This window comes from Protopterus annectens, chromosome 14.part0 (assembly GCF_019279795.1).
Source record: "Protopterus annectens isolate FY-2018-M chromosome 14.part0, PAN1.0, whole genome shotgun sequence".
In the NCBI taxonomy this organism is placed as follows: Eukaryota; Metazoa; Chordata; order Ceratodontiformes; family Protopteridae; genus Protopterus; species Protopterus annectens.
This window is the reverse complement of record NC_056748.1, coordinates 536,041,160-536,063,325: the sequence shown is the minus strand read 5'-3', so window position 1 is coordinate 536,063,325 and position 22,166 is coordinate 536,041,160. Positions and strand designations below refer to the sequence as shown.

At 42.3% G+C, this 22,166-nt stretch overlaps 1 protein-coding gene across 1 annotated transcript in view; it reads left to right on the top strand.

Annotated features, from left to right (window-relative positions):
• LOC122789085 (L-threonine ammonia-lyase-like) overlaps nucleotides 1-21,587 on the top strand; it is a 796,205-nt gene extending 774,618 nt beyond the window's left edge. The window contains exon 10 of the mRNA XM_044056286.1: nucleotides 20,731-21,587. Within this exon, the coding sequence (XP_043912221.1) occupies nucleotides 20,731-20,829 (99 nt within the window). The 3' untranslated portion in view covers nucleotides 20,830-21,587. The remainder of the gene's footprint in view (nucleotides 1-20,730) is intronic.
• Nucleotides 21,588-22,166: the final 579 nt, after the last annotated feature.

Sequence of the window (22,166 nt, the reverse complement as noted above, 5' to 3'; positions counted from 1 at the left end):
GAGACAAAGCCAGAGAGGCAATATTACATTGGTTTGGACATGTACCTAGGAGGGATGCTTAGTATATTGGGAAAAAGATGCTAAGGATGACGCTACCAGGTAACAGGAAAAGAGGAAGGCCTAAGGTAAGGTTTATGGATGTGGTGAGAGAGGACATGCAGGTGGTTGGTGTGACACAGCAAGATGCAGAGGACAGGAAGAAATGGAAACAGATGATCTGCTGTGGTGACCCCTAATGGGAACAGCCGAAAGAAGATGATGATGATGAACTTGGCCTAATGCATGCTGCATAACTTGGCCTAATGCATGCTGCATAACTTGGCCTAATGCATGCTGCATAACTTGACTTAATATATGCTGTATAACTTGGCATAATGCATGCTGCATTACTTGGCCTAATATATGCTGTATAACTTTGCTGAATATATGCTGTATAACGTGGCCTAAATCATGCTGTAGAACTTGGCCTAACACATGCTGCATTACTTGGCCTAATACATGCTGCATAACTTGGCCTAATACATGCTGCATACATTGGCCTAATGCATGCTGTATAACTTGGCATAATACATACTGCATAATGTGGCCTAATATATGCTGCATAACTTGGCCTAATACATGCTGCATAAATTGGCCTAATGCATGCTGTATAACCTAACCTAATACATATTGCATAATGTGGCCTTATATATGTTGCATAACTTGGCCTAATACATGCTGCATAAATTAGCCTAATGCATGCTGTATAACTTGGCCTAATACATGCTGCATAAATTGGCCTAATGCATGCTGCATAACTTAGATTAATACATGCTGTATAACTTGTACTAATACATGCTGCATAACTTGGCCTAATACATGCTGCATAACTTGGCCTAATACATGCTGCATAACTTGGACTAATACATGCTGCATAACTTGGCCTAATGCATGCTACATAACTTGGCTTAATATATGCTGTATAACTTGGCCTAATGCATGCTGTATAACTTGGCCTAATATTTGCTGCATAACTTGGCCTTATGCATGCTGTATAACATTGCCTGATATATGCTGTATAACTTGGCCTAATACATGCTGCATAACTTGGCCTAATGCATGCTGTATACCTTGGCCTAATATTTGCTGTATAACTTGGCCTAATGCATGCTGTATAACTTTGCCTAATATATGCTGTATAACTTGGCCTAATACATGCTACATAACTTGGCCTAATGCTTGCTGTATAACTTGATCTAATACATGTTGCATAACTTGCCAATAGACCTAATCCTTTTTATGGTGATAATGCATTACTTGATATTGTTATTAAAATATGCCTGACAGGTGCCTATATATTCAGGTTCATCCAAACTCACTCAGGAGCTACTGTTATTTTATTTAGTAGTAGTCAATCAAAAGGAAAAACAAATAAAATGATTTATGTCAAAGGTAAAGCAATATCTCTAGCAAGGGATGGTGTACTTCTGTGAAACTTTGATGCCATTAATTAGGATATTTGTCACTATACAGAATAATGTGTCTACTGTCTTAGAAATGTTTACCAGAATTCTGGCAGATTTCTTTTTCATTCCAACTGCTGACTCCTGGCACGGGGCACCCCAGAACCACAACCTTTGGGGTGCATCCCAAACATAACCATTTATCAGATGAGTCCCATATCATCACAGGGGAAAGTATCATGAGTACTGGTTTATGAACCACCCCATGACGAAGATGAGGAACAGGTGTGTACAGCCATACTGCTGTGCCCAGATGAATTTGTTTCAGTAATCCCTAACGTACACTGTGCTGGGTGACATAAGCATGCATTTTGTTGCAATGGGTATTGTGAGGGGGACCACAACCAGATGTTTTGTGTTACTTCAGCCACCACATTATGCTAACTAACGTCTCTGTCAGTGGCTCCTGGTTTCTACCAGAAGGCATAATACTTGGCATGTGCCCATTGGCTCTTCCTGCACTCAGGCCACTAAGTCCAGATCATCAGAATCATGGTCAGGGTTTTATCCGTGTGTGCCATGAAGCTGAAAGAATTCTGACACAGACTGAAGGATAAGTTTTTTTCTGTAAGACTGAGTAGATGAAAAGGAGGATACATGTCTCTCTTTGTCTACAACTCTGAAGGCACAACTTAAAGATAGAGGCAAACCCAGGACCTTTCCTACTATGAGGACTTCTTTAGACAGGGGAAGTACTTCAAGTTAGCTGCAATGGCTACTAAATCAGACTTCTTTAAGAGTAAAGGGATCCTATTAAGAGAACACTCAAGTTATTTTGTAAAAGTGTCAAGGATCTGAAAAATGATACACAAGTACATTCTCCTAGTCCGCCACGTTCAGGTGCTCCCTACTAAATGACTCTGATGTGTGAGCCTTATACCGAAGCACGTCTGAATCACAAGTAACTCAGACATCATAAGTTATTACCAGAACTCACTGCCACATGACATCAGAGACACATGCAAGCAGAGTTTCATGTTAGGGCTGTCTCAATAAAAGCTGTTCACAAAATGGTTAGGAAAATCTAAGCTAAAATTCTCACACACAGAATAAGCCTCACCAATCTTTTTTAAAAACGTCTACAAAATATTTGCTAGATGTTGAAATACATCATGAATCTTTCAGTTACTTCTAGAATTGTTCCTTATTTCAAAAAACTATTTTTATTTTTATCTCAAAAAACATTGTACATTTATGCTACTACTTAATATACATTGTTTTCTGCTGTTAATAACTTTAGGCCTGTCACAAACCTGGGGATACTAGCTAAAATAAAAAAAAAAAAAAACTGTCAACATGCTCACTTCCATTTTGTTAGTAGTTAGTTTAACTTTTCCAAATATGGTCTTCCATCACATACACAACATCAATTTTCAAACAATACAACCCATATAGCAAAAGGCCTTGCTCTTGCAGTCTTGGCTGTAGATGTAAGGAGAGTTTTTGAATCATTAAGCCATAACTTTTAGTTATGTACTTACCATAACTTTAGATGTTTGGGATCCATCTCGCCTACATTCTGTACTGATGGGCTCGGGCGATGCTCCGACTGGCCTCTTATTGGCTGAGCTATTTCTTATTCCACGATGCACCACCACTAACCCCCCACATCTTGTTTGTCCGCATTCATGCACACATGCACAACTTGCTTATATAACATTGTTAGATGTTTCAAGATGAAACAACAGGATTCGGACCTTCTGACATCCTCTGATCTCAGGAAGGGGAAGGAGGGTGGGTTATTAGGAATGTGGCGAGATGGATCCCAAACATCTAAAGTTATACATAACTAAAAGATGTTATGTGATCCTATCTCGTCTACATTCTGTACTGATAGGACAGCGTAATCCTGGGTGGCTCATTGGAAAACATTTCTGAGCACTGTGGAACCAAATGAAGCTCGTCCTCTAGATGCCACATCCAATTTGTAGTGGGAAATGAAAGTGTGCAGGGAAGACCATGTACACAAATGTCACTAATGGCAAGCTTAGAATGGAATGCTATCGAGTAGCCATAGCCCTTGTAGAATGAGCTTTGACAGAGGTGGTAAGCTCTTTGTTAGAATAAGAATAAGTTTGAGTAATACAGTCCCTGATCCATTTGGCAATAGTGACCTTTGTGACAGCTTTGCCCAATTTATTGTCTGCAAAGGATACAAACAACTGATCTGTTTTCCTTGTTTGTTTGGTCCTGTCTAAATAAAAGCAACTGCCTGTGGACATCTAATGTGTGGAATATGAATTCCGCTTTGTTAGAATATTTTGGAAAGACTGGAAGTTCTAACGATTGTTGTAGGCAGAAACTGGAACAAACTTTAGGGACAAAGGAAGGATTTGGCCTGAGAGATACTCTGTCTTTGTGAAAAACCGGTTTTACAGACAAAGCTTGAAGCTCTGAAACTCTTCTGGCAGAAGTAATCGCCACCAGAAAAGCAGTCTTCCACGATAGAAATTTTAGATCACATGTAGCTGCGGTTCGAAGGGGAGGAAGTTAAGCGCAACACCACATCGAGATCCCATGGAGGAGCAGGATGAGAAATCGGAGGTCTTAAAAGCACAGCACCTTTCAAGAAGGTCTTACACAATCTGTTGCTCATTAAAGGTGGGTTTATAGATTCGTGAAAATTGGAAATCGCTGCCAATTGAACCTTGATGGTAGAGACTGAAGAGCCTTGATTGAAAAGAGAAGTTAAAAATTTTAGTACTTCTGCCACGGGAATAGTGATGGGATCCAGGCCCCGGAGTTGAGCCCAAATAGCAAATCTTTTCCATTTGCTAGAATACAGTTTCTTTGTAGCAGACTTATGGGCCGAAGATAATATGTGTACAACCTCTGGATCCAATGTATGACTCCTGACTATAGTCGGAAGAGGAGGAGCCAAGCCATCAATTTTAAGGTGTGCAGGGACTGGTGGAATAGACCCGACTGATGAATCAAAAGGTCTGGGATCTGATCCAGGAACCATGGACCTTCCAGAGCATATTTCCGAAGATAGGAAACCATACTTGGCGAGGCCAGTAAGGAGCAACTAAGATCATTTTGCTCCCCAAGAGATGCCTTTTGGATCACCCTGGGAAGGAGAGGAACTGGGGAAAGCATAAAGCAAGCGGTGGGCCAAGGATGGGCTAGTCGTCCATGGGGCTCTTCCCGGGCGGGTTAGGAGAAGAATTTTTGCACCATTTAGTGGGGAACTCCCCATCTGCTGAAAATCTGACTTGCAACTGTCATGTTCAGAGACCATTCGTGAGGAGAGGATGGTTCTGCTCAGTCTGTCGGCTATCACATTGGACTTGCCCGGTATATGAGTAGCCACTAGAAAGCGTTCGGTCGAGACTGCCCATTCCCAGACTTTCATGGCCTCTCTGCAAAGAGGATAGGATCTGGTCCCTCCCTGTTTGTTCAGGTACCAGACAACTGACATGTTGTCTGAGTGAGCAACAGTCGCCCTGGGGAGGTAATCATGAAGGGCTTGAAGGGACAGAAGCACCACCCTCATTTCTAGGATGTTGATATGAAGTAGGGTCTCTTCTGGGTGCCATTTGCCTTGGACTGACCTGCCCAGGGAATGCCCCCCCCCATCTGGGAGGCGTCCATGGTCAAAGTGGCCGCAGGAGGAGGGGGAACAAAGGGTCATCCCTGATCCAAATTGGAGGGCACTAGCCACCAGCGAAGGTCCCGTTTGCATGTTTCCGTGATCCATATGAGGTGACTGAGGAGTTCCTGAAAGGACCACTGAGCTGAAAGAAGCCACTGGAGAATTCTCATGTGCAACCTTGCCAAGGGGACTAGAAGAACCGTGGCGGACATGGATCCCAATAGCTGCAGGACCATTCTGGCTGGGGCTTTGGACCTGGGAAGTAAGGCTCAAACTTGAGTCTGTATGGTTTGTATTCTGTCTGTAGGTAGATAGACCCGCATTTGGTTTAAGTCTATCTCTACCCCTATGAATCTTATTCGTTGAGATGGCAGCAACACAGACTTTGGGTGATTCCAAGGGTGCCCAGTGATATAGTGGCTTGTAGGCTCAGTAGTAGATGCTTGGAGGTGGCAGTTAGATACGGAAACACCTGGAATGCTAGACTTCTCAGGTGAGCAGTCACGACTGCCAAGCACTTGGTGAACACCCTGGGGGCTGTGGTGAGACCAAAGGGCAGCACTGAAAATGACTGCCTCCTAGGCTGAAGCGCAGATGTCTCCTGGACGCTTGATGTACCATGATATGGTAATAAGCGTCCTTGAGATCTATCATCCAAACACCTTTCTCCAGCAATGGGAGAATGGTTTGTAGGGTGACCATTGAACTTGGACTTTCTGACTGAGCGGTTTAGAATGCTGAGGTCCAAAATGGGCCTCAAGTCCCCGGTCTTTTTTTGGCACCAAAAAGAATCTCGAGTAAGTCCCTAATCCGATCTGGTCTGCAGGGACCAGTTGGATGACTCCTTTTTGCAGCAGCTTTGAAACTTCTGAGGCTGCAGTATCCCGTTGACTGGGTGGCGGGTCCGGGATTTTTTTGGACTGAGGTGGGGAGTGAGAGAAAGGGATGGTGTAACCTCCAGCGATAATCCGAAGCACCCATCGGTCCTGATTGATACCTCCCCAGGCTTTCAGGTGCTTGAGCGACCCCGACTGGCTCCGGAGCTGCACAGTCGGGCAATCCCTCAGGGACTGTGAAAGGCTGAAGAGCCACGAAAGGACTCGCGGTCTCCAGTGTTGCGAGGGCCTCTGCCGCCTCTGGGACGGCGTCTTCCCTGCCTCTGGAAGGGGATCATCCTGCTGAGAGGGTAAGGCTTCTGAGATCTGAACCACATTTTCCCTCCTCTTTTAGCCTTGGGATAAGGCCGAAGGGAGTGGAAAATCGTGCAGCAGTCAGAGTCTTACCCTCCTGTTCGCGGTCAGTGTGTCCTTTACCTTGGGTCCAAACAGGAGGACCCATCAAAGGCGTCAAAAGGAAGACTTAAAGGCCTCTGCGAAATGCCACGGGCGGGGCCAGGCTTGTCTCCATAGAGGAATGCCTGTACCGCTCTACTACCAACCCGCATAAGAAATGAGCCTCATGGACGAGTTTGAGATGGGCCAGCTGAGAGCCAACCGTCTGGGCCAGCTCCTCAGGCAGGTTACCCAAGAGGGTATCGGAAAGTTCTTTAATCAGATCCCTCTGAAATCTAGTAAAGTGTTCAAGGACCTTAATGTGCTGAACTTACGATCCATGCTCCTAGACTCCTTATTAGGAGGATGGACGGACGTCAAAGCCTCTGCTACATCTTGCTGGGTAGCAGATGTCACCACCAAAGCATCTACAGCCACACCTTTGGTTAGAAACTCTTTTCGGGTGCGAGAGGAACTTATTGGACGAGCAGGCACCGGTTCCACAGAGTCTGGGTGTTCCCATGCCGACAGATCAAATCCAAGAGGAGGTGGAGGCTGAGCCCGAGGGGATAAGAACACCGACTCATCAGCAGAAGGGGTTTGGACTGCCAGCCGCCTCATTGTTTCAGGATGTCTGCAAAGGAGACATCATCCGAAGGGACCCCTCTGCATCATCGAGATCAGTGTCTGATGTAAGAGACTCATCAGGGAGTGTGCTTCCTCTTGCACAATCTTTTCCTGGGGTTCTTCCGAAGAAGCTTCAGAAGGACCTCAGGAGTATGCAGGGAAGGAGCTGGGAGACCGTGGAGGTAGCCAAAGATGATTTGGCTAGGGACCACCAGAATCCTGGGAGGGTCCCACCTCCGTGGCCCGCGACATAGGCAGCACACTCCGCGCCGGCGCACAAGAGGAAGACTTGGGAACATCAATCGATGGAAGAAGTCCACGTGCGAACTTCAATGGTGCCGAGGCTGTTGGAGGAGGAACCATAGTAGGGAGGTGGACCATTGGCTCATGGGCTGGTTTGGAACACGGAGACTGGAAGAGTCTTAGGAGCACCCTGTCGATGTCCGAATCAGACATCTTGGATGATCTGGACGATACCGAAAGGACTAAATGGATTCTATAATTATCGGCTCGAAGAGTCTGGTCAAGACTTTTGAAGGAGAGGAGAGGAAGATAAAGCCTCCTCGAAGGATGGCTTAATTAAGGATTAATTTGTTTTTCTCTCCTGGAGGACCCTTGATGAGAAGGCGTGACACACGCTACATGATTCTTGTAGGTGCTTGGCACCTAAGCAATAGACGCATGAGGAGTGGTCGTCCGTTATGGACATCTTATAACCACACCTCGTGCACCCGGAGGGTCTATGCTCTTTGGACATAACACACCTGTCTAAAGAGAAACACACCAAAACTTAATAGTTTAAGAACAAAAAATATAAAGTTTTTTATAACCACAATACAGTTGTACAAAAAAAACACAGAAAGATGACCCACAAATAAAATGCTAAGATAGCAAATAGCAACAGGGGAAGGCCCTCTAACTAAAGCGGAAACCTTTCCTTGACGAAAAAAACAATTCCTCAACAGAACTGTTCAATACACACTTATCACAACAATAGCTGTTAAAACCGCTTTTGGGTTCAAAGCAAATTCCTGACAGGAAAAGCCTAAAAAATTAGTACTTAGCCAGCAAGTTGAGGACCACGTAAAAAATGGCGGCGGCAAAAGATCTGGGGGATTAGTGGTGGTGCATCCTGGGATCTCTACAGCATAGTGTGCCGGTCGGACCCGGGGATCGGCTCCATCAGTACAGAATGTACATCTTGCTTTGTATGAATCTTAACATGACTAGTATTGGGCAGTATGATTTCAGGTGGTTTCATTGTTACTTTAGCTTCCAGTGTCTGCTGGGTTATGCTCATTGTGAGGTGGATAAACTTGAGGCCGACTACCACAAGGATTAGCATTAGGCTTAATTCTCTTGATAGTATATTGCTAGACTTGCTTCGACTGCAAATAAGGTTTTATGTGGCTGATCTTATCATTACAAAAGCTACAAAGCTACAAAATCTACACAGCGAGTTCATCAAGGAGTCCAAAATAACGTTGGTAAACTGTGTTTTTGTCTCAGAAATAAAAGTCTAATAATGATGAAAGTGGGAATTCTCTTGATGGAAAAATATGTTTCAGTTCTATTTTATGGTGTTTCTGAAACAATTTTTATTTATTTATTGACATTTGATTACTGTGAAAATCCAACTGGGTAGAAGTCCATTTTTAGTGGAAGCCCAGGAAGAAAAGCTTCAAATTATTACAAAACATTTTCAGAACAATAATTTTGCAATCATCAAAAATAAAACAAAAACTGCAGTTTAAATAATATAACAAATTAGATATAATATAAAAAAATGGTTAAGAATCAATGCAAGGTATATGACAATCATTTAATATTTAGAGACATTTTACACAGTTTGTAGAGAAATATTTTATTTATTATGTATTTATTGACATTTGTTAACCAGGTTAGTCCAGCTGGGCCAGAAGACCTTTTTCAGTGCAGACCCGAGGAGAAAAGCTCCAGTTATTAAAGGTAATAAAAGGAAATTAAAGGTAAGTTACTGTAATAAAATAGGAATTGCACTATTAAGTGAGGGAAAACATGCTTATGGTATATTTACAAAGAAAGTCAGAGAAGAGAATTAGATAGTAAGGAAGTAAGTGAAGAAGGGCGAGTAAGGAGGTATAAGGAATGAAAAGGTACTTGTTTACATTTAGAGATGTAGGTTATCCTTGTTCTGTGCAAGAACAGAGCCAAATTTTAGCTAGAAATTTTTCAGAGAGGTTTTGAAAGATGGGAGGGTGGACATAGACCTGACGAATACAGGTAAGGAGTTCCAGGCCTTAGCAACCTTGTACAAGTATAGATAATGCCTAGCAGATTTGCTAGGTTTATAGACAGATGGGAGTTTTAGGTCACTGGATCACAATCACCAAATGGGAACATAGTTGTGTTGAATGTTTTTTTAGTACTTGCCAGGCAAATGGATGTTGGATCATTTTATAGGTAGTAAAAACTTATGTATATGTTAGTTAATGTGACATTTCTAAGCAATTTAGGCTTTTCAGTGCTATACAGTGGTGGGTTCTGAACGGAGGTATGTGTTATATCATTGTTCAAGTTTCAATTTTTGTGAAGCCTGGAGGTTAGTAAGGATGGGAGCACCATACAGAAGAGAGGGCAGGAGATATGTAGTGCCAAGTGAAATAGTTTTTGGCTCTGTAAAGCATCCCAAGTTTTTGATGAGTTTTTCGTATGCAATTTTGCATATGCAGGTCGAATGTAAGATTATCACCCACTATCACCCCTAACAGTTTGCTATGAGAAGTGACTTCAATGGTTGTATTATCAAGAGAGAGGACTTTAAATATATTTTTTCATGAGAGAGGTATTTGCGGTGGGGGGGGGGTAGTAGTTTGGTCTTTTTAGGGTTGAGCATGAGTTGTGAGTTATGAAGCCATGTTTCCGTGGCTGCTAAAGCCTTCTGGGTAATTTTTTGGCAGTGTACCATATTGCGAGATGTGCAAATGAGAGTGAAATCATCCGTGTATTGTATTACGGTGGCCTGTTGTGTGGAAGTATAGAGAGTGCTGGTGAACATATTAAAGAGTAGGGCACCAAGGATAGAGCCTTGTGGTACACCAGTGGTGACTGGCATGTAAGGAGACAGAGTAGAGCACCATTTTGTGACTGATACCTATTGGACAAGTAGTTTTTCGACCACAGAAGGGTGGGCTGAGAGAGGCCTAATGAGGACATTTGAAGTAAAAGTTTGCTGTGACAAATTGAGTCAAAGGCTATTGACAAGTCTAGAAATAAGGAAGAGACTAGTTTGCTGTTATCTATAACTTAACTGACAGTATCTATATAGGTTAGAAGGGCGGTGCTAGTACTATGGGAAGGGCAGAAGCCATATTGTGTAGGGGATAGGAGCTCTTCCTCCAGGAGATAGTTTAGCAATTGTTTTTGAATACATTTTTCAAGTATTCTGGCAAGGGAGATAAGACTGCCACAGGTCTAAAGTTATTCATGTCTATTGAATTTCCTCGTTTGTACAGAGGAGGCATGTGTGACTTTCTCCAGACAGAGTGAATGTGGGATTCCTGGATTCACCTGTTTATAAGGATTGAGAAGGATAAGCAATGCTATTGACTGCTATTTTTGGGTGCCCACTTGGAAGATTATCAGCTGAAGAACAGCATGGCTTAAGTTTGTTTAAGAGTAGTTTTATATAGGTTGTAAGCACAGGTTTGAAGGTGAAAGTGGATGTGGTGATATGTGGCCGTTGGGCAGGGATTAGCTGTTGAGGAATTCTTGGTTAGAAATGCTACACTATCTATAAAATAAGAGTTGACTTGTTTTGCAGTTTTGAGTCATGGGGTATCGGTAGACGGGTTTGTGTTGAATTTTTGGCCGGCATGGAAGATTTCTTTAATGGATGTTCAAAATCTTTTAGTGTTGTGTTTAGCATTATTTTGAAAGTTATTATAGTATTGTTTCTTGTCTTCAATTATTTGCTTTTTATTATGATTGTGAAGCATTCTGAAGTTTTCAAGAAAAGAAAAGACTGTAAAATGTGTATTTGATGGTGCTACTTTAGCCATTGTGATGCCTACTGTGAATTGCTCTATGCGTTATATATTGTATTGTTTTAAAGAAATTTAATTTGCTAACTAAATAAGAAATTGTAGGTTTTTTTAGATTATTGCAATAAACAGTGTACACAGTACAGCTACGAACTATTGCTTTATCTGCATGATATTCATTGTACTCACTTTTTGCCCATCTCTCTTTTACAGAAACTTTCTTCACCATCCTATTTTGCTCTGTGTTGCCCTCTGACTACTAGAAGCAGACTAATGTCACCTTTCCGTATAGAAGTAATGGTACAGCAACACCCAGTCTGCATACCTGCAGCCATTTAACCTGTCAGATCAGAGAACCAGTACCTTCCTGCTGGGTCTTTGCCATTTCCAAAATAGCTCACTATGAAGCAGTTTGTTTCTGTCGCAAAACATGTTGGTTCTTTATACATTACAGTTGTTTTTGTGTTGTAACCTTAAAGATATCCTCAATTTTATAAATAAACTGTTACAGTGGTACTCACAGCTATCACATATTGTGCTAAAGTTTTTCATTCTCCCCCGGTGTGGCAAGGTTAGTACCTTAGCATCAAAATACTGTTTCACACACTCCACCTCTCAAGGACATTAAAGCAGTGTACTCAAAGTTTCTCATTTTAATAGAAATGTCTTTGTTAGACTGACAAGCATACTGAGATGGCACCTTGAGTGCAGCCCTGCCAACATGAATTTGATCAGTGCATTAAGGTGCCAGAGAAGTCCATTGAAAGAAAGTCAGTGAGTAGTTGAGATCAGATTGCCTGTCCAAGAAAGGTGATTCTGTCCCCTGTATGATTGCCACTTGGTGGATGCCAAGTGAACAACAGTAGAACAGCTGCTTCAACCTAGCAAGCAGTGAATAGCTCTGTAATTGGGTTTTAGTCTATGTGTGTGTGTGTGTACTACCAGCACTGCAGGCTTGAGCTTTAGTGGTACTGTTTTCCCACACTGCATAGGGTTTTAGAAGCAAAGAACATTTTTTAACTTCTGCCAGTTGATGGCTGGGATTCCTAGCTGCTACTTCTGGCTTCCAGTCTTCTTGCTGCTAAAGTAAAGAACAAATTGATCCATAAGGGTGTGGACTCAATGGCTATGGGGGAGGAGAAGTGGCCATAAAAACTAGTTAAGAGAAAAGTCTTTATTACAAGTTTTGCATCTACGCAGTTTTGTTTCTTCATAACAAAAGAACCGTATCTATTTATCTATCGATCTATCTGTCTATATAGTTTACATTTGTTAACTAGATAAGTAAACTGGTCCAAGGACCTTTTTCAGCCACAACCCTGGCCTTAGAGGCAAGATAATACAGAGAACAATTTACAGTAGGCATCACAACAAGAAAAGCAGCACCAACAAATAGAGTAAATACAGTAAGAACAGACATATCAGTTAGGAAAAGAAGTCCAACATAAGTATGAAAATGAGATAACACACAGTCATAGAGTCTGCATGAGCACCAATAGTTATAGACACCAGCTCAGGTCATGCATTATGATGAAAAGCTAAACAAACAGTATATCCACTTTGGCCATATCAGAGAAAATCTGATAAAAACAAGTACAAATATGACTCTGTCATTGTTCATGTTGGTGTGAATGACCTGAGACCTACCTCCCTAGACTACATGAAAAGAGACATGGAAGAGCTCTCTGATCATGTAGCCTAGGCTGGTATGACCCTGACCCTGAATAGCATCCTGCCCTCACCAAGAATAATACCTCAGTATAAAGACAAAATTATCAATTTCAACAATTGGCTAAGCTTCTGGTGTCATTCAAAGGGGATCCAGTGTCTGTCAGCCTGGGACGACATGCTCGACAAGCCACGTTGCTTCACAAGAGACGGCTTGCACCTGCCACCCCTAGGCTTTTGAATACTGACCAAGGCTCTTGCTGCCCCCATAGTGCCTTTTTTAGGCAAGGCTCAAAAGTCAAACCCACCTCCGTAAACAGCACAATTAACAAAAAACTGAGGGCTATGCTATTCAACGCCAGGAGTTTAAACCTCAAAATGCACGCACTCAAAGCACTCCTCAGTATGGAGAACATCGACATCTGTGCAGTAACTGAAACCTGGTTCAAGGCTCCAGAGAGCACCCCAGTACTACCGGGCTACAACTCATGCCACACGTTTCGGCCACAGAACACGGACCAAAACACAAAAGGAGGGGGTGTATCCATATTCATCAAGGATACCTACACCTCCAAGTTAGTGGCACAGCATGATACCGCTGAGATCATCCATGTGCAACTAACATCAGGCAAATCTGCAATACAAATTGTGGCCTGCTACAGATCATCCTCCATGACCCAGGACCACCACTCCACCTTTCTGGAGACACTGGAAAACATGAAGGTCCTACCAAACACTCTGATATTGGGCGATTTCAGTTACCCTACCATTCACTGGGAAAACTACTCGAGTACAAATTCCCAGGCCCAGTGCTTCCTGGACTTCATCAACTCAAACGCCCTGGATCAGCTGGTAAACTCCCCTACCAGAGGTGAAAACATATTGGACCTGGTCATCACCAACATGGGTGACAAGTGTTCCACACCAGAGGTCAACCCATCACTGGTTAGATCAGACCATAAACTAATCACTCTGGCTGTCCACACCCCACCACCACCCCAACTAAGGAAACCACAGTAAAAAACTTTTCTAAAGCAAACTTCACCTTACTTAAGATAGAGGTGGTACATTTCACAGCCCCCACGCTAAAGGATAACACTGCCCAAGATGCAGAAACCTTTACAAATGCACTCTATGAGCACCTACAAGGATGCATGGATTGTGCCATCCCTAGCAAAACCAAGACTCACTCCTCTAAGAGAAGGAAACCAGTCTGGTGGACCCTTGCCATAAACAGGTTATACAATAGAAGGAGGAAACTAGTTCAGAAAAAAAGCAAATCCCAAGAAGGAAAGACATCCCTGATCAGTATCAGTAAGAAACTGAGGTCTCTCATGAAATCATCCAAGGCTAACTTTGAAAGAAAAATAGCCAAGGATTCGAAAGATAACCACAAAGCCTTCTTTAGCTATGTTAAGAATCTAAGTGGCAACTCACAGATATGCACTGAGCTAGTGCAAAATAGCACAAAATATACTGAACCTACTGATATTGCCATCATCCTGGCAGATAGATTCAGTGCAAACTTCATCCCCCTCTCACCTCCAAAAGGGCCCACAACAATACCAGAAAAGTGTAGTGTCCCAAAAATCACAGATGCACAGGTGAAAACAGCCCTTTCAAAAGCCAAAACCACAGTGTCAATGGGACCAGATGGTGTCCCAAGCTGCATCTTGCACGAACTACAGAACAAACTAACCCCCCACCTAAACACGCTGTTCAACCTCAGCCTCTCCACAGGCTACGCGCCCATAGAATGGTGCACAGCAACGGTTATTCCTCTCCACAAAGGAGGGGCCAGCCCCATAAGCCTGACTAGCCTGGTCTGCAAGGCTATGGAGCGCATCATCATGGAACTCATTAACAAAGACATTGGGACCCTCCAAACACTTGCAACGACCCAGATCAGCTTTGTTAAGGGCAGATCATGCCTACTAAACCTGGTTGACTTCTTCGAGACAGTCACCAAGGCCATAGACGAAGGAAAGGTGGTTCACACAGCCTATCTTGACCTTGCCAAGGCTTTCAACACCATTCCCCACTTGGGTATTACAGAAGAACTCACCAGCCTGAACATAAACCCCTACGTCATGAGATGGGTTGCCAACTGGCTTACAGACAGAACTCACACAGTAAGAATAGCGGGCTCCAGGTCCGATTCTAAACCAGTCACAAGTGGTGTCCCGCAAAGCTCAGTCCTGGGACCCCTACTGTTTGGCATATACTTCTCAGAAGTACAGGCAAACACAGGAGGACTATGGCTAACCAAGTTCACTGATGACTGCAAACTGGGAGCCATAATTGACTCTATGGCTGGCACAGACATCCTCCAAAAGGGCCTTACTGAGACAGACACCTGGTGTAAAAGTCATGGCCTCAAGCTAAATGCCAAAAAATGCATAGTCATCCCGTTTGGGAAAAACAAAACACCCACGAATTACCAGATAGGTGGCAACCCCCTTAATACAGAAGAGGTAATAAGAGATCTGGGGACCCAGTAGATAGTAATCTCTCCTTTGACAATCATATTGCCAAAGTAGTTAGGAAATCCTTCTATGTGGCCCATCTAATTACTAAAGGGTTCACATCTAGAAATAAAGAGGTTATAGTGCCCCTCTACTCATCACTCATTAGACCCATCATAGAGTACAATGCCCTATTTGGGATGAACCTCACAAGACACTTCCAACAGCTGGAAAGACCACAAACGTACCTCACCAAGAGGATTACTGGTCTCAAACATATGTCCTATGCAGCCCGACTGAAAAAACTCTGGCTGTATTCAGTGGCACATTGCTTACTCAGAGGTGATCTCTGAATGACTTACAAAGCCATGTCCAACTCAAAATTGATGGACATGCTCCACCTAAAGAAATCCAAGTCACTGCGAGCCATGTGCTCTAGTGAGCTAAACCTCGCCACAACAATAAATAGAACACACTGGAGGGATAGATTCCTGTCACAGAGACTCCCCATGCTTTGGAACAAAATTCCAAATTACATCAGGCAGAGCCCCTCACTAACACTCTTCAAGAGAAACCTTGACGAGTGGACAGGTAACAGAAAATACACCCCTGGGATCACTTCATTGGCTCTGCTTGACAGGGGATCAGTTGGGATTCAGCAATCAATGGGGCGGCGAAAGCCGACACACTCTGGCTAGGCTTATAAATGCCCTCAGGCAGATAGCCTAGTACCTACCTATGAACCTATAAAACATTTACAAAGAAGTGTTTCTCTGTATAAGATGTGAGAGTCTCTCTAAACAATTAATAAGATTTATTTGTATTTATTCACTTGTGGTTGTCCTTAACAGAGGTAGCAATTCTCAAGTCATATTTACTGTGGAAGAAATAAAATTAAATACTGCAATAGTAAGTATGAATTGAGAATTGCTGTCTCTGTTAAGGATAACCACAAAGTTTTTCCAGCTTTGTCAGAAACCTTGGAGATAATGCCCACCAATGCTCAGTGATAATACAGTACAAGTACACTTACCCTGCCCTGAGGACATGATCAGCATATTAGTGGACAAATTCAACCTTACTCTCCTATCTCCCCCAACTCTCCCCAACTTATTAGTACAGCCTCACCACCCCCTTTAGTCACCCCTGAACAGGTCGTGAATGCTTTCTCAAAGGCCAAAAATACTTGCTCCTGATAATGTGCCAGGATGTCTTCTTGTTAGCAACGGATACTGCCTGGTAGGCTCACTACTAAGCCTGTTCAACTTTAGCCTTCCCACTGGATTTGTGCCAGAGGAGTAGAGAACTGCTGTGGTCATATGGCTCCACATAGGAGAGATCCACTACTGATCCAGGAAACTATAGACCTATAACCTTCACCAGACTTATTTGCAAAGCAATGGAATGCTTCATTATATAACTTATTAACAAAGGCATAGGCAGTTGACAAGCCCTAGAACTAAGCCATTTCAATGGTTAAAGACAGATTCTGCTTCTTGAAGCTGGTGGACATCTTTCAACATGTTACTGATGCATTAGACTTGGGCAAATTTGTTCACACTGCCAGGGCATCATTCTCGCATTATCAGCAAGCTAAGCAAAGTAATTGTAAACTACCTATGTCACCTGCTGGATAACAAACTCCCTAACTGACAGAATCCAATTTGTTACTGTGGGAAGTATGCTGTCTTTGAAAAGAATATTTTCAAGTGATGTCTCCTGGAAAACAGTCCTAGGACCACTCATGTTTGTTAGTTACTTGCCTGATGTCAAGACTGATATCAAGGACATATGGCTAATAACTCAAAGTCTGCCTTTTAAACTCTTCAGGAGGGACAAACACACTGCAATAAGTGGTGCCTGGACCAAAGCCTAAACTAAATGCCTAGAAATGCAACATTGCACCATAAGGCAAAACTGGAAAACTATGCACATACTGCATAGATAACACCACTTTGAAAGGTGACTCATTAGGGATCTGAGACTTTTGCAGATAACAAATTACCCTTTAATCACCATGTATCCACTGCTGTTAGAAAATCTTTTTGCCTTGCCAGACTAATTACCAGTGGTATTTCTTCTACATCTAAAAATGTTATCCTTCCTCTCTAGTCCTCCATCATCAAGCCCATAATAGAATGTAATGGCCACTTTGGTATGTACTCACCTAAGCATGCATATGAATCAGCTTGAGAGACGAGAGTGTTTCCTCATTAAGATAATCAAAGTCCTACCTTACTTGAGCTAACCAGACCACCATAAAGCACACTCTCTCTCTTTTTCTGTCTCCAACAGACTCTGTAGAGGTGTCCTCTACCTAGGTTACAAAGCTTTGAAGAAGCTAGTCCTATGTGGCACATTTGCAAAACTAATAACATTGTCAACACCCACTCAAGACATGTTAACTTCCACCAAAACATAAATAAGACCTGCTGGGCTGGTGATATGTGTATGTGTGTGTGTGTGTGTGTGTGTGTGTGTGTGTGTGTGTGTGTGTGTGTGTGTGTGTGTGTGTGTGTGTGTGTGTGTGTGTGTATATATATATATATATATATATATATATATATATATATATATATATATATACACACACACACACACACACACACACGCACACACGCACACACACACACACACACATATATTTGGGATCCATACAGATGCTCGACTTCATCTTTCACCAAATCCTAATTTGTCGAGCATACTTGCGCGAAAATGCTGGACACCGAAGCAGCACACTCGCGTAAGTTTGCTTGTTCCGATCATACTACTGTGCGGTAAGGGAAAATTCCCTTTTCCTTACTGTAGTGCGACCTTGTGGTGAGAATATTAAAGTAGGGGGGATGCAGGGGGTTTGCCCCCCTGCATTCAAGTAGATTTTGTGGTTTTTTTTTTAACAGACTTTAACGAAAGCACTTTTTCGATGAAAGTGCTTTCGTTAAAGTGTGTTTGGTGGTAATGGGTTTGGGATTTTGATCTTTCAATCAAAAGTTCTAGATCCATATATTTATATATTTATATATGAATCTACTTCATATGTTCGACACTTCAAAATGCCGAATTTCATGTGGCCGAGACCATATGATCAGCATTTGAAATGTCGAACATATGAAATAGAAAAGTAAAAAAAAAAACACTTACCTAAACACTGCTAGCAGGGGGGAAAGCCCACCTGCAACTCCCATGGGGGGCTCTGCCCCCCACACCCCCTGTAACTTAAATATACCAACTCCGAGATCGCACTACAGTGCAGGAATGGAAATCTTTCCATTCCGCACTGTACGGAGATGCCGGTTCTGCATTGTTGACATTTCAAATGTCGGTCATATGGTCTCGGCCAAATGAAATTCGGCATTTTGAAGTGTCGGCAATGTGAAGGGGACCCATATATATATATATATATGGGTCTACGTCTGATTGTTGAAAACTCACTTTCTCGACAACCAGCAGATCGAGCCTATTGAAGAGAAAATGCAGTAAATCGAAAGTGCACTTTCACAAAAGCTGGTTCTCCAAAGCGCATTACAGTGAGGATAAGGAAATATATCCTTTTCCCCACTGTAGTGCGATCTCGGAGTTAGTATATTTAAGTAGGGAATCAGTTTTTTTTTTTGTTTTTTGCCAGTTCTGAGAACCGGTTTTTGTGAAAGTGCACTTTCGATCTAGTGCACTTTCGCTTTAATGGGTCTCGATGTTGCTTGTTCAAGATAGTAAAATTTCAATCAAGCAACATAAACCCATCTATACACACACACACACACACACACACACACACACATATATATATATATATATATATATATATATATATAGGTGTGTGTGTCCCAGAGAATTCCACTTTTATGGAATAGACATCAATTAAATATAAAGCAAAGTAGCTTCCTAACCCTGTTTAAGCGTAACCTGCATGAGTGGATCATTAATCATAACTATACCCTGGGTCTGACCCCTTCAAGCCCTCATTGAAAGGGATTAAATCTAGGTATAAATTAGTCATGTCAGTGGGTACCTATGTTCTGAGGTATTGTTCATAGATTCATAGAAGGTTAGTAGACTAACAGCCCTAAACCCATTAGAAGCCTAGTCATGTTTATCCTGACTTGCCCCAATTGTCGGTGGTTAGGTGAGTGAAGTTAGCAGAGGTAAGGGTCTACGGTAGTTATGAGAGACTTCATCTGTCCAGGGGGGACATGGGTGCCACCCCAGGAGTGAATTTGTGGTCACCCATCCTTTGATCTAGGTTGTGTTTGAAGAGAGTCATGGACATAGCTCTCAACCAATCAGGGACAAATCTCAACAGAATCAGGGGACAAATCCAAAAAAAGTCAGGGGCAATCAGGGACACTTTTAAAATATTAGTTCTATTAATTTGAGACATTAACACAATTAGAGAATATGAATTAATATACATTTCCTGAAGTAAAATAAGGAATCAGCTCTTAATTATTGTCATTATTTATTAAGTGTAATTCACCACCTTTGGTCAAAAAGGCACTGGTGTTAAGAGGGATTAAGAGGGACAAAGCTAAAATTTGAATCAAAATCAGGGACATCCCTGAAAATCAGGGGTTGTTGAGAGGTATGGTCATTGAGGGGCTCTGTTTCATGAGAATTGGAAGCTTGCGCCAGAGAAGTGGCAGTCTCTGGGAGATATATCTATCTCTCCAACATGACCTGTTCATGTCCGAAACTAGGTTAAGATCCCTGGAGTGAGTGACGCTCGTGTAGTTTGATTTACGAATGTGTAGCATTTCTATCAGGGCTGGGTTAGAAACTGCCTTCTAAGCCAGGTACAGATCCCCCATTAGCAACCTTTAGGAGACAGAATACAGTGACAGGGCTTTCAGTCTTTCTGCATAAGGCTTGTTTTGTGTACCCTGTAATTTCTTGGTGAGAAATCTCTGTGGTGTCTCCAGTTGTTGCAGGTGTCTGGTGACGTACATGCAAAAGCCAGCACTGTACTCAATTATTGGTCTTATGAGGGCCGAGTATAGTCTGATGTAGTCAGAGATAATTGTGGATAGGTTGCTTATGGTCTTCTGAATCAGCAGCCTAGTACTGACCTATGAACCAATAACATAATGTGCATACACACATACACACACACACACACACACACACACACACACACACACACACACACACACACACACACACACACACACACACACACTCTCTCTCATTCCAGGATAGTCACTTTGTTTATTTCCGTACTATGTTTGTTTCCCACTAGCTAAAGTACAGTCCTGTATCCCATACTAACTGTTTTAGCATTTCCCTCAGTGTTTTATGCTGGATTCATCAGGCTACCCATTTGGCACATATCCACATTCCCAGTTTAGAACGTCCATGCTTGTATGTATCTTATTCCCTTAGCAGTCCGTTCCTATGTTTTTGATAGCAACGTACTATGACCTGGACATTATTGCTATTATTATGAGCTGTTTAACCAAAACTACTCTCTTATATATCATGCTAAGTTAGACAAAGTATTCATTTTTGTTTTCATTCCATCCAAGAAGGTGGCTTCACCTTTATACTTTTGTAACTAATAATGTGCTAATGTTTTGACTTTCATAGGTGACATGCACTGTAGCAACTCGAGAAAAAGGTCACGCCACTCAAGTGAGAAACGCACTGACAGAACGCTATCCGGGAATAATATGGTTGGAACGGTGAAGCAATCAGAAAGTGAAGGCTCTAATGTACGACTCTGGGAAGAAGCATAACAGCCCTTTTAAGGAGTGCACGCTATAGTGCTTATGTGACAGCACACATCCAATCAGTGCACCAACTGAAATAACTTAGGAGATTGTCTTCCTATTCAGAAATGACACAATACAAAATAGATTTTCAATTCTCTACCTTGTCTGTCATTGCATACCATATATATTCACTGATGTCTTCAGAAATGAGATGCAACAATTTACACCAAAATTTGGGAACCCACAAACTTTAATGTCAAATATCCTCTTGAATGTCATATTACGTTTCTGTAAAACGGTGTTTCTGGTTAATATAAACTGATGCAACCTTTAAGTAAATAAAAATAAACAAAAGGGCCATTATTTTGACTGTCATTCCCATAGGCTACCACCTTTCACGTACTCAGGGCAGCACAGCAGTTCAGGGGTGAGGTTTCTCCTCATAGTTCAATCCTGACCTCCTTTCAGTGTACCTGTGTGGTGTCTATATGTTCTCCACATCTCTGTGGATGTTCCATATCCCTCCCCTCCTCCATGAAACATGCAGATTTATTAGATACTTAGTCTAAATTGTTGATATAAACTGTATTTTCCCTTGCCAGTGTGACCACTATTATATCTAGTTGTAAACATTTGCTTTTTATCAAGATAGTGCAAAATAAACTGTCAAGAAAATATTTAGCAATGTAAATGGGTCAAAGGTTACTGGATATGCAATAAATTTCAATAAATGCACTGTGAAAATTCATTCTTGTCATATTTTCTGCCTATTGCTTCATTTAGTGCCACTTTGCAATTGCTGTAGGTTACTTCATGGTATACATTTAAGAACTGTAATAAACTAATGAAGGGTGTCAGGAGTCACTGTAAATGGTCTTGCTTGAATGACCTACACAGAGTCATTGCATAATGCAGTTGTACCTATAACAGGACCACTAAGTCAACCCCTGACTCTTTATGCTGGTAAGTATCGTGCCCTAGCATTGGCCAGTAAGTATCATGCCCTAGCACTGGCCGGTAAGTATCATGCCCTTAGCATTGGCCAGTAAGTATCATGTCCTTAGCACTGGCCTGTAAGTATCATGCCCTTAGCATTGGCTGGTAAGTATCATGCCCTTAGCATTGTCTGGTAAGTATCATGCCCTTAGCATTGGCCAGTAAGTATCATGTCCTTAGCACTGGCCTGTAAGTATCATGCCCTTAGCATTGGCTGGTAAGTATCATTCATGCAGCATTGTCTGGTAGGTAGCCCTGGCATTGGCCAGTAAGTATCATGTCCTTAGCACTGGCCTGTAAGTATCATGCCCTTAG